At 42.4% G+C, this 12,892-nt stretch overlaps 1 protein-coding gene across 1 annotated transcript in view; it reads right to left on the minus strand.

Annotated features, from left to right (window-relative positions):
- The window catches only part of TNPO1 (transportin 1), a 1,554,860-nt gene that overhangs the window by 310,012 nt on the left and 1,231,956 nt on the right, over positions 1–12,892 (minus strand). Inside the window, exon 18 of the mRNA XM_085632345.1 lies at positions 4,190–4,288. Within this exon, the coding sequence (XP_085488471.1) occupies positions 4,190–4,288 (99 nt within the window). The remainder of the gene's footprint in view (positions 1–4,189; positions 4,289–12,892) is intronic.

Consider the following 12,892-nt stretch of genomic DNA (forward strand, 5'->3'; position numbering starts at 1 on the left):
TAGAGAGGTAAAGGAGATCTGGCGAATGAACTACGGCTGGCTGATTACCTGGTTGGAGAGTAAAATAGCCCTTTGGGCAAAATTACCACTCTCGCTGGCTGGCAGAATAGCCATTGCAAAGATGATAATTCTGCCCACATTTCTATATCTCTTTGTCAACATTCCACTCCTACAAGCCTTTTTTAAGCAGCTACACTCCCTTCTAGTGACACGCGTTTGGGCGGGCAAACAACCACGCATCAACTGGGAGGTGCTGCCACTGTCACTAGCGCAGTGGGAGCAGGGGGCGCCGGACCTCGAGCTTTATGCTTTAAGTGCACAGGCACAATACCTCCATTACTGGGCCCATCCTACTCTTTTCCAGCCCCATGTTGCCGTCGAGATAGATGTTGCCTCGCCGGACCCTCTGCCAGCTGCCGTCTACTACACCTATAAAAGACCAAACGACGAGATAAATACTGTGGAAGTCCTCGCTGGGCATGGGAGGGTCTTAGACGGCGCGCAAGAGTCCCCTTACTGTATGCACCATGAATGCCACTGGCGCATCACCTGAGCTTATCTCCAATGCATGATACTGGCTCTATCCAACGAGCACGCCGGATGGGACTTGCCACTTTTGACTACCTCTATCCAGAGAAGGTGTTTTTGGCAAGGCCACTGGGCCCTGCGGCTCCCAGGTACCCTCTCTGCTACTCCTTCTATATTACCAGCTTAGAGCTAACTGTAGACAAGCTCATACTTCCTTCCCCTCGGCACCACCGACGGTAGCTGCGCTAGAGAATATACTGGCGCACCAATCGCCCAAGAAACTGATCGAGTGCATTTACAACGCCATGCAATAAACCTCTCCGATTGTCACACCTGTTGCGCCGGAACAGTGCTGACCTAGACCCACCACCCACAGCGGATCAATGGGCCCTCTGCTGTGCACAGCTCCAATACCTATTTCCCAATTACAAATTGAGAGTCATACATTTTAAGTATCTTCTTTACCGCATGCCCCTCCAACTATTCAAAATGGGTCTGAGACCCGACGGTAAATGCTGGAGATGCGCCCACACCCAGACATCCGTCCTTCACCTTGCATGGTCCTGCCCACCCATCTTGCGCTTCTGGAACGCAGTATTTGACACTATACATGCGGTAACAGGGAACAGGTTAGACTGTTCCCCGCTGATAGCTTTACTAGGGTACGTGGCGGAAGCTCCCCCGGGCACAAGCCGGCTATCTGCCATGATGCTCCTCTTGGCAAAACGCAGCATTGCGATTGCCTGGGGCACACACAGGGCTCCCACAGTAGACACTTGGATCCACGACATTACATGCTGCCAGGATATGCCATCGGCATATTGGGACCTCATGCCCACGGCATCAAGACCCAAAGACATATGGGCACAATTTGTGGCATGGGCCAACGCACGCACAATGAGGACATCCCCTTAACCCTCGCAAGATACAAAGACACTCCCTCCTTCCGTTGAGGCGCCAGCCCCTAATGTCTCAACAAGGTCTTAAGATCGTTGGAGAGGAAATTATACGATCATACACACATCACACCCAAATTGCTGTGAGCAGATTACGACAGGACTCGTTTTAAGCCGACGTTGTGCACGCCTTGTGGTGAAATCACTACTAACTGCTTGTTGTCATTTCTAAAAGTCGACTGCTAAGTACTGCTTGAATCTTGCAATGTTTAACTTGCTATGTACCATTGCTCATCGGACATGTAGACACTGAACCTGCTCGCCATCACCCATCTTCTGGGTCATGGTTGTGGATCGCTCTGTTTTTGTTGTGTACTGATCTCAGCTGCAAAATCAATAAATAAAGTTAAAAACAAAAAACAACATTTACCACACAACAGGCGACCTCAAAGACAGTAAATGTTGACAGTGGTGTGATAGTCCCTCCCCTTTGGGTGTGCACTCCCTCTGTCACCAATAGCGATCTCAAAGATGCCGGTCCTCCCTAGACTCCAGTGCCTTTTGTGCTGCAATACCTGTGGTAATGAAGAAATATTTTTTTTAAAAACGACTGGCACTTCTCCTGTCATTTATATGGGGCTCAGAGTAGCATAGGGTGAGTAAATACGTGCCTCATTAGGAGAGAGTGGATTAGGTCTCCCTAATTATGAATATATTATGCTGCTGTACAACTGCAATGACCAATGTGCTTGCTTTGACTTATCTAGCCCAGAAAGTGAAGATATGATAATGGGAGTGGGAAGTCAGGTGGGAGAGGGGGTCCCAGGGGGAAGGGGGGGGGGAAAGGGGTTAAGATAAACATATGATATTGGATTGACTACTGGGAGCTGAATTGAATACTCCTTCATAGAATATGTTTATGTTAGTAGTCTAATGTTGGTGGTTTGAGGGATCAGACCTGGATGTGTTCTCTTCATATTCTCTGTAGAACTATAGGATCGGGGGCCACAGTTACCTTATCTAATCATCTGGGTAAAACTGAATTGAATACCCATTCATGGAATAAATTTATGTTAGTAGTCTGATGGTGGTGGAAGGCTTATGTTCTAATGAGATCCAAACCACCCCCATATTATCCTGAATTGCCACTGTGGTAATTACCTAACTGCTCAGCCCTAAATGGGCTCCATTACGCATGCCCTTGGATGCACACAGGTCTTGTATTGAAGGATGTTATGTTCAAAGATGGGATTCTTAGACTATAGGATCTGGGGCCACAGTTACCTTATCTAAGTATCTGGGATAAAGTAAATAGGGCAATATATTACTATCTCATTGCTGTATTTATATAGGGCCTAAAATGTGTTTGTGTCTTGAACTCCACCACAAAAGGTTCTAAATGGATCGTTTAATTACTCCTGAAAATGAAGACTGCTAAATGTGGTTGCTTTTTGAGTGTGTAAATGGTTTGGATGGACCACGGTATTTATTGACATTACTTGCTTACAAGACACAACCATACTGATCTAGTGTTTAATATCTGGTGTATGTACAAGCTGTATCGACAATGCAATCGGTACAAATACTAAAACGCAATAAAGACCTACTGAGAATAAATATTTCACTGTCACAGCCTCCCCCTTTATGAGCGCATTGCTACGATCAATGAAACTGACCTGTGTGCTTGGCTATGGCAGAATATGATGCAGATCACAATGCAGCTTGCTCTGCTTCGCTTGGATAGAGACTGGTGTTTACTGGTGTGGTCAAATGCAACAAATAAACAAATAGGGACTATGATGCTTCTAGCGGCCTTTACCAGATCCCTTGAATATATCTTAGGGAAATATTTTCCATCCCTGCAATTAAGAGTTTCAGCAACCGATGTTTTGGGAATCGCTTTCGATGAGGCTAGAGCACAAAGGTTTCTGCTGTGCCCCATGGGACAATCATGTTAGAAAGTCTGGCGGTGCATCACATTGATATAGTCTTAGTTACTTCAAGAGGTGACTAGGCCTGGTATTTCTAATTTCTCCCCTTCTGGAAAGGGACAAGACAGGTTTGCATATAGCTGGTCCACCTATGGATCACAGCAAATAAACAATGGAGTGAATTTCTGCTTGAAACAATGCAGAAGTTTCCATTGATTCAAGCACTTCATCAGTCACATTTTATCCTAAATCTCATGGATATGTCATGGTAGTTTTATCTAATCTTGCCTTCTTTTAACATTTCATGAAATTCTTCTCTTTGTGGTAGGAATTCCATGAACTGGTCCATGAAGTTCCCAAGGGCATAGTCGTACCGATCTGAAGTAAGAAACTCAAACCTGTCAAATTTAAAAAAACACAATGGGAAAACATTTATACTTGAACATATTACAATCTAATGCATCTTTCTGGTAGAGTTTTCAACAAAAACCAAATGCAGGGAACAAATGATTCACCAAATAGATCACGCTCATGTTTGGTAGGACTGACTGGTTAACACACAAATACACCGCTACTTTTTAACCCAATGGCAAACATTAACAAACATAATTACTCAGCAATAAACGCATGACATACATTTGAAGAAAGATTTGATTATTAATGTTGATAATACGCCTCTGAATGAAATAGCTACCTTAGGCAGAGTCAGTGGATCTCACAGAAGGACACTGGTGAGGTATCATACTACACATCAATATTTATGACAACCAAAGATGCATTGGAACCCACAGATTTGTAATGAATCAAGTCTTCAAAGCAGGAACAATTTCTTACCCATTTGAATGGAGATCTCGCCTATTGCCCAAGTGGCATTATTACATACAGAGATGAATTCCGGATTAAGGTTGGTCCCCAAAATTGGCATAAAATCAGCTGCAAAGCAGAAACAATATATGACAAAATAAACTAAAAATATCACAAATACATTTACATAAAAACAAGCATTGGTAAGCCAATAGGTCTGGCCTTGGCAAGCTGGTGTAAGTGATACATTTAAAAAACAATAATGCAAGTATATGCAATAAAAAAACATGCAGCCAAATAATCATGGAGGCCATATGCTAAAAATAATATTAAAATAATAACATTAACATTAGATATACTTTTACTAGACCAGTCTGGGCACTTTCCAGCAGGGAAGTACACTTAGAATAAGTATAGAGACCCATTTCTGTTTCAATGCCCATTACAGCAACATATGCCTATCGGCAGAATGAACATTTACTATTGACTTTGAATAACTAACCGTAAGACATACTTTGAGCACCCAAATATGACTTGAATATAATAAAGAATGGAACGAAAAATATTATTGGCAAAAAGAGTATCCCGCCCACCAGTCCTCGTAGTGAAGTGTGCTCGTTTTTAAGCAGATATGCAAAAAAGCATACAAAAGATGGAGCACTGAAACTTGCCACACACTCATCCCCAGTCACTATTCGATCTGGGTTGAATCCATCATCGTTCTTTAGCTCACTCCGTCACCCAGTGACTGGGGGGGAGCGTTTGAAAAGTTTCAGCGCTCCGTCCATCGTCTCCTTAAGTTTGCTTTGTTCGCCCTACGTTGGCAGGGTATGCCCAGATGTGGCTCCATTGCTAACATTGCCACTGGATTCAAGCTAGCCTGGCTGATGAGGGGTGTTACCCCGAAACCGGTCCCAGAATGCTTGCTTCGGGTCCAGGGAAGAACAGGCTTGGCAGTTCAGGCTGGACTGTTCCTTTGAGGCACACGGTCAAGACTGATTTGCATATGGCTGGGTCTAAACTGGGGTGGCGAAGTGAGCTAAAAAACGATGATGGTTTCAGCTCAGATCTAATAGTGACTGGGAGAAAGTGTCTGAAAAGTTTCAGCACTCCGTTCATCGTCTCCTTGCGTTTACTCAAATTAAAAGACACAAACAGAGGAACCTGCAGGCAATTTTAAATAGCATAACCCCTGTTTAGAAAGTGCGTCGAGCCCACCCACCTTAGTTGGGGGCAGTGGGCAGCGTCTTCAAATACCACTGATGTAAAATTTAAATATGATCCAATACTTCGCAGTGAGGAATTTTTCCAGTATACACACAACACTCCACAAACTCCAGATATACCACTAATACAGGAGTACAAGAGTATGTTCTATAAGGATGACTGCACAGCCTGCAACAAGCATAAAACAGAAGAGCTCTGTGGCTTGTAATGCAATGCAGGAAGTTCTTGAAGATGGTGACTTTAAGGAGCTAAGTACAAACACTTACGTTCTGGGTAACTCCACTGCCCATCGAGCAAAAATACATGCCCTCCTACTCGCCATTCAGAAGGCTGATTGTCAGTTCCCATACTTGAGATTCAGTTGTCTGTGTACAAGGTTATAATATAGATTTACCACACTGGAGCTTAAACAGATTCAGAAAGTCAAAGCGGAAATTGATAAAAAGTAAAGAACTTTGGGGAAAGGTAGTTGTCTACAGGATAAGCTTTCTTTGGTTCATGTACAGCACACCATGGCCCACAAAAGTGAAATAATTCATATTAAAGGGAACTGTGAGGCATATTTGGCTGGTACAACAGTAGCGCAAAATGTAGATGCTGTAGCTCATTCTCACACTAAGATCAAAGAAGACACCTTAATGGCAGTACAGGAAACACGGACTGGAGAAAAGCTACCTGATAATTTCCCCCTCAAATACTCCTGCACTCTCATGAAAAATAATGTTCTCATTTTCTTTGTACATATAGTAGGGGATAAGCATATTCCAAATGAGCAAGCTAGATAGGATGTAGTCATTCCAGTTCCTGAGGGATTAACTGTTTCACGCTGGCATCAGTGATACTGCATCAATGCTACAGCAACAATACTGGCAGCCATATTTACCAAAGCTTACAAACAAATATGTGAAGCAATGCAACATTTGCCAACAAATAAAACGCTCAAACTGTTTAAGACCTGCACCAACTTTTACCATTTAGGGTAATTTTTCTCAACCACATTGGGCCACTCCAGAGTGTTAATCATAATAAACATATATTGGTTTAGGTCAATTGATGCTCTATATTCCTTTAGGTTTGGCCACACAAACTGTTCTGCTTGAACGGTCATAAAAGACTTGCAGTGCCTAGTACCAATGGAACCAGTTCATAAGTGTCATTCAGACAATGGTCAAGTATTTGTCGCAAGGAAATGTCTGCTCTGGGAGTAAGGCTACTATATTCACACCCATTTGACCCGGAATCCAATAACATACTACAGTGAGCTAATGGTATGCTTAGACAAGCCTCGGCACCTACTGTATTAGCTACACAGTCTTGATAGGGTTTAAAAAGCACTAAATAATTTGTCTAAAGGAGTATTAGGTGCTCACACTACATATTAATTATTCTAGGACTAATGTATGTACCTGATCTTGATATCACTGAGGAATTGGCAGAGTTGAAAACTAAAGCACCAGATCTATCTCTATGCTTAAATCTGTTATCGAATATTAAAGAAACTACAACTCAATTGTCCAACATTAAGAATTATGACTGTCAATAACAAAGATAAAGTTACTAAAAATGCTGAGGGGTGGCTCCCCAAGGTGGGAGAGCAACATCAGAAGAGATAAGATCCCTAACAAGCAAGTCTTTGAACCATCATACATACAACCTGTTCCAATGCTTGGGATAGAAGGCGCTCTGACAGTAATTATGCCTACAGTTCTTGGTGCTAAAAATAACAGGATAGTGTTTGTCGATAATATTAAAAAGCACTCTGGAGGTAGTACCCCAAAAACAGCCTAACTATTTTAAAATCTTCATCCCCATTCTGGGGACTGATGAGACTGCTGTGTCTCCATCTTTACACCAAGTGAACGTTTAAACAAATGAATCTTCTGCTGCAATATCCACAATTGCAACATTTGAAGCTGTGGTTTACAATTAACCACTAACACGGCCCAGATCAATCAAAATAATACACATGCAAGAACTAAATGAAAGTAACTCTGATTAAGGTTTTGAAACATGAGAAATAATTATCCCTCCTCCAGTCAGCTGATGCTTCAGTTGGCTTCTTATTTAATCTCGTTTCTGTGACAGATACCCTTTTCCTCCATGGTCATACATCTCATTTTATACTGGCGTTCCCTTCATCTTGATGTGGATTATAACGTTGAATATAATTTCGTTCTTGGTACACAGGAACTACATTTCAATAAAATAGTGTGTTTTATGTGGCTCAGGAATTGCAGCCACATTCTTCTCCTCACAGAGTACAACACAATTATCGTGCTGTGAACATCACTGCATGGTCTCTGCTGGTTGGTGTGGTTTTGAAAAGAGCTTATTATCAGATTAGGGGTTTGAGAGAAATGAGCCAAATCCCCTATGTTTAAAACAAATCTCCCCGGATGACTTAATTACTGGCGCTTTTGCAAATTCATGGAATATAAATGCTAATGAATTCTATAACTCATCAGACAGCCATTATCCCTATTTAAATGCAGAATATCATCAGGATCTCTTTTGTTTTCATCATTGTGGGAATAATTACATTCACTGATGCAACAGTCCTAGAGAAATATATAACTATACACAATGAGAGCATTGTATGGACCCACACAAACAGTCCTAAGATTTTCCAGAAAATATTTCCATATTTCAATAGCGATGATTGGGGGGATTCATCTGCCTTTGATTATTCTTTCTTTTAATTTTTTTATTAACAAAACTCAAGGGAACTGTAGACACAGTATGCATAGTCAAGGTTACACAATCAAGCAGATACCATTTTGCAAGAATGATACAGTCACTGAAAGATAGGCGGTATACAATACCTTCTGTGTGCGTCAGTTTCCCAAGTTCACCCTCTATATTTCTTCCAGGATGCCCAGATTCTTTACCATTTCTTAGCAAACCCCCTGCTTTTATAAACCGTTTATTAAGGGCGTTGGCACCAGTCAACGTCTAGTTTCCATTCCTCCAGTGACGGAGGTAGAGGCGCCCCCTACTTTCTGGCAATGTTCCTCTTTGCAACCCCTGCCGCAAGAGCCAGCCACAGGCCCTCGTACCTGGACCAGTCAGCGTCCGTTGAGATCATCAACAGTAGCCAGTCTCAGATACTGATAATTCTGAGTCTGGTTTAGATTATATTCCCGCTGAAGGACCTCAAAGGGGAGTGGGAGGGTGGGGGAGGAGGGGAGTCGCACCTCCATACATCCCCCACCTTTGATTATTCTTAAGAACTGGAAAAACTGAAGAAAAAAAACCTAATCACAGATTTAACAATTCCATAGTTTGATTCACTTGCAGAGCCTGGTTACACACATAAAAAGTTATATAGGGAATTACATTTCAGCAATTTGAGGGCACTGAACCAGCTTAGGTCGTGCATAATTCCCATAGAAATAATACTGATACACAAAATAGTGCAGCAGATAATATACATGAGTGTTGTCTCTTGAGGATTTAAAGACCCCATCACCTGCAAGGATTAATTTGAGACATTCTTCTGGTTGAAAACGTGAAGAAAATATCAGTAATAGTGAGTTAACTGAAATTATGCAAATTAGATCATAGAACACAACAATGGATGGATAGGAGGAATAGCCTTGTGCCCAAAAGATACTGAAATAAATATAACATGCACCACCATCGATTTCACATTTACGCAGAAACATAACATGTGATGCCATAAGCAGTGCATCGTAGCGGTGCAAATTATACTTGTGTCAGCTACGTAGAACTTTAAAAGTGTAATGTTTTTTAATCAGGAGACCTACATATAACTTCTCTTTAACTTTTGATTGCTTCAGTGAATAGATATATATTTTTAACAATGTATTATCTTATCACATTACATCTGCACCCACATCACTGCAGTGCACAGTCTCTTGAACTCCTGCAACCACATGGAGGGGTGTGCTGGCACTCATAGAACTCATGTGAGACTGCAACAAACCCAAAATAAATTCATTTTTTGCTCCCCCCAAGGACTAGCGGGTCAGGCTTTCCCTGCCCCTTTGTATGTTTTTTTTTTTTACATCACTTTCCAGGACTCTGGGATAGTGTCCTGTAATGGCAGCCACAACATATTTCCCAGTGAGAAGTCCAACTGCAACAGATATTGCCATTTTTTAAACCATAACTTCTCTAAAATAGCTCAGATTTACTACAAACAAGCACACTTTCTGGATAAACAGGGGTGTGGAATTTAATTAAATATCTACTTGTTCGTGGGGCAGGTTGCTTCATAAATCAACTTGTACTGTAACAAAATCCCCCTGTCCCCTTTCTGCCATGAAATGCGGCAACAAATTATGGCAGCAATCTCATTATACATAGAAGCTCTGAAATAGCCTCTCTGATTATGCCAGGGCTCCTTCCATAGTAGGGTTTGAATACTAGCAATTCCCTTACGTTGGCACGTTTCCGCAGATCTACACACTGGGGCTGAAGGTAATGGTAAGCAACAGTTCGAGGGTTGAAATGCCCTTTTGAGTTTGTGCAAACCTACTAACTTGCATGTTTTAAGGGTTTTCAACAACTCTTCTCTAATCTTTTCCCATGCGGAGAAAGATTGAAAATTTACTCCTGACAATGGCAGACATAACACTTCATCCAGGGTTGGCAAAAAAGTGGTTATAGGAAAAGTGAACTTGCAAACACTCAGATTTTCACATGAGCAAATCTATACCTGCACATTTGCTCATGCTAAAATGCAGCTCACCAATATTTTCCAGGATTAATATTTCTTGGCCTACTTCTGTAAAGTGTTGTGAATTCAAGAAAGCTGTATATCTGCACTTAATGCAAGGACATGGGTGCACTTTTGAGATTGTATTTAATAATTGGGCCCCTAATTAGGTCTGCCGTTAACCATGACCTTTTGTGTTTATTAAAATTCTGTCTCTCGGTCTGTCGGCGAGCTTCACTGTGAGTGGCAGCATTCTGTTCTTTAACAAGGAGCATATTGACATACAGTTGTTTTGTACAGTGCCAGGAACTACTGTGGCAATGCATGCTTTTTGAGAACAAAATGATTTTTGCTTTTGCCAATGTTTGTTATAATGGTGTGGGCCCGGCAGCTCCCACACCATTAAGGTTTTACAAAAACCATGCCAAAACCAGTCAAGCATTGACAAAACTAAAATGCTGACCAACAATTTCAGACCTACTGGCTTTAACAAAGCCTGCTTATTTTTATGTTTCCCATAATCCTATTAAAACTGGTTTCACTGACTTCCTATTATGAATATTTTGGGGAAATACTAGCATACATCAACACATTGAAATAAATGATGATGCAAAGCAATGGTACCTAACATTTTACAGCAGTTTAGCTAAATGTTTTTGCATTTTTTGTGAACATTTTATTTTTAAAGCAAAGAATCATCAATCTTGCTTTAGAGCTTCTGCAAATATTTGCATCTAATCAGAGAGCATTCTGAGAGCATTATACATAGCCTCATATTGCTAAACTTTGAAAACGTGAGCACACATTTTTATACTGGAACCACTGTCAGTAGTGCAGTCTGAGCTTACAACATTTAATTGGAGTGCTCACCCTAATACAGTGGTTCCCAAACTTTTTGACCCATGGCTCCCTTGACCCACTTGGCAGTTGGCCGTGGCTCCCCACCATTTTTTTACCGGCGCACCGGGGTGCCGCGGCGCACAGTTTGGGAACCACTGGTCTACATGAAGAATCAAGCCTAGACGTGATGAAGGATTCAGAGAGTAGCCATCACCATCATAAAACTTTATTTGCAATCAAAAAGATCTTATAAAGTACATCTCAATTGCTAGAGAAAGGCTCAAGGAGCTCTGTGGCGTTACAAGAAGTTTACATGTGGTGGGCTCTGATGAACCCAAAATGGCTCACCAGATCCCCTCTACCCAGTGTTTTAAGTGTGCTGGGTCCTGCTGGTGCAGTTCTAAAAGGCAGGTGTCAGGACAATAGGTATGTTTTACAGACACATCAGAGGAGGTCGCGCAGTAGTATATAAGTAAGCCCAGCCATATCCAAACATATTCAACCATTTGCAAACCTATCCATCATGTATCCTTCCAGCTATCATTTCACTCATCCATCCCTTCATCCATCCTTTCACTCATCCATCCATTATCAATCCATCCACCCTTTCACCCTATCCATCTGTATACGCATCCATCCACTCTTCTAACCATCCATCCATTCACTCATCCATCCAGCCATTTACCCTTTCACCCATCCAGCCATCCTTTCACTTACTCATCCATCCACCCAGTCACTCATCCTTCCACCCATCCACCCTTTCAGTCATCCATCCATCCTCCCTTTCTCTCTCCATCGACCCTTTCACTTAGCCATCCTTCCATCCATCCACCCACCCACCCATCTACTCATCCACTCATTAATCCATCCATTGACCCGATCACTCATCCATCCTTTCTCTCATCCATTTATCCTTTCACTCCTTCACTCATCTATTCATCCTTTTGTCCGCCTACCCTCCCTTTCACTCACCCATCCATCCATCCACCCTTTCACTCATCCATCCATCCATTCACCCTTGCACTTATAAATTCATCAATCCATCCATAATTTCACACCTCCATCCTCCCACTTACTCACTCATCATCCACCTTTTCACACATCCATCCTTTCACTCATCCATCCTTTCACTCATCCATCCACCCTTTTACCCATCCAGCAACCCTTCGACCCATACATCCAGCTATTTACCTTTTCTCTCATCCATCCTTCCACCCACTCATCCATCCATCCATCCTCTCATTCTCCATCTATTCAATCTTTCATTCATCCATTCACCCTTTCACTAATTCATCCAGCCATCCACCCATCCCTTCACTTACTCACTCGCTCACCTTTTCATATTAATTTTGAGCTGAGCCTTTTTGAGAAGAGGCCCATCAAGAACTTCACACTCGCTGCAGGAGCCATTCCAGGACTGGGACAGAAACCACCCAGGGCGGAGACAGGATCCACCATAGGGGGGGCGGGGGGGACAGGAGCCATCACAGGTTTGGGGGGGGGACAGGAGCCACCACATGGGGGGGACAGGAGCCATCACGGGGGGGCAGGAACCATCACATGAGGGGGAACAGGATCCACCAGGGTGGGCACAGGGGTGGGCATGCAGTATTCTAGTATCATCTTTGTCTCTTTCAGGGTGGGGTAGGGCTCCTCACCCCCTCCTGGACAAGACAACGAGACGACAGGGTCTCTGTCAAAAATGTTAGTTTTGCCATCCCCACTGTGATGTACAGTACTTAAAGGAGATACTCCAAGAGAACTGATTTAACGGATTGTCCTCCATACTTTGTTAATCAGTGTGGGTGCGATTGTGCCATGTCTTTATTTTATTACATTTTAGACTGCATGTTTGAAGAACCGAGGTTTTCTTACAATTTAGTAACATTAATTAAACTCTGTGGAGAGAACCACGTGCTGCCTCGGTGTAATCAGGGCCTGTTCTACGATTTTTATGGCCCTGGGCAGGAAGGGAATGTGTGAGG

The sequence above is a fragment of the Triturus cristatus genome, chromosome 2_1, assembly GCF_964204655.1.
Source record: "Triturus cristatus chromosome 2_1, aTriCri1.1, whole genome shotgun sequence".
Taxonomy (NCBI): Eukaryota; Metazoa; Chordata; class Amphibia; order Caudata; family Salamandridae; genus Triturus; species Triturus cristatus.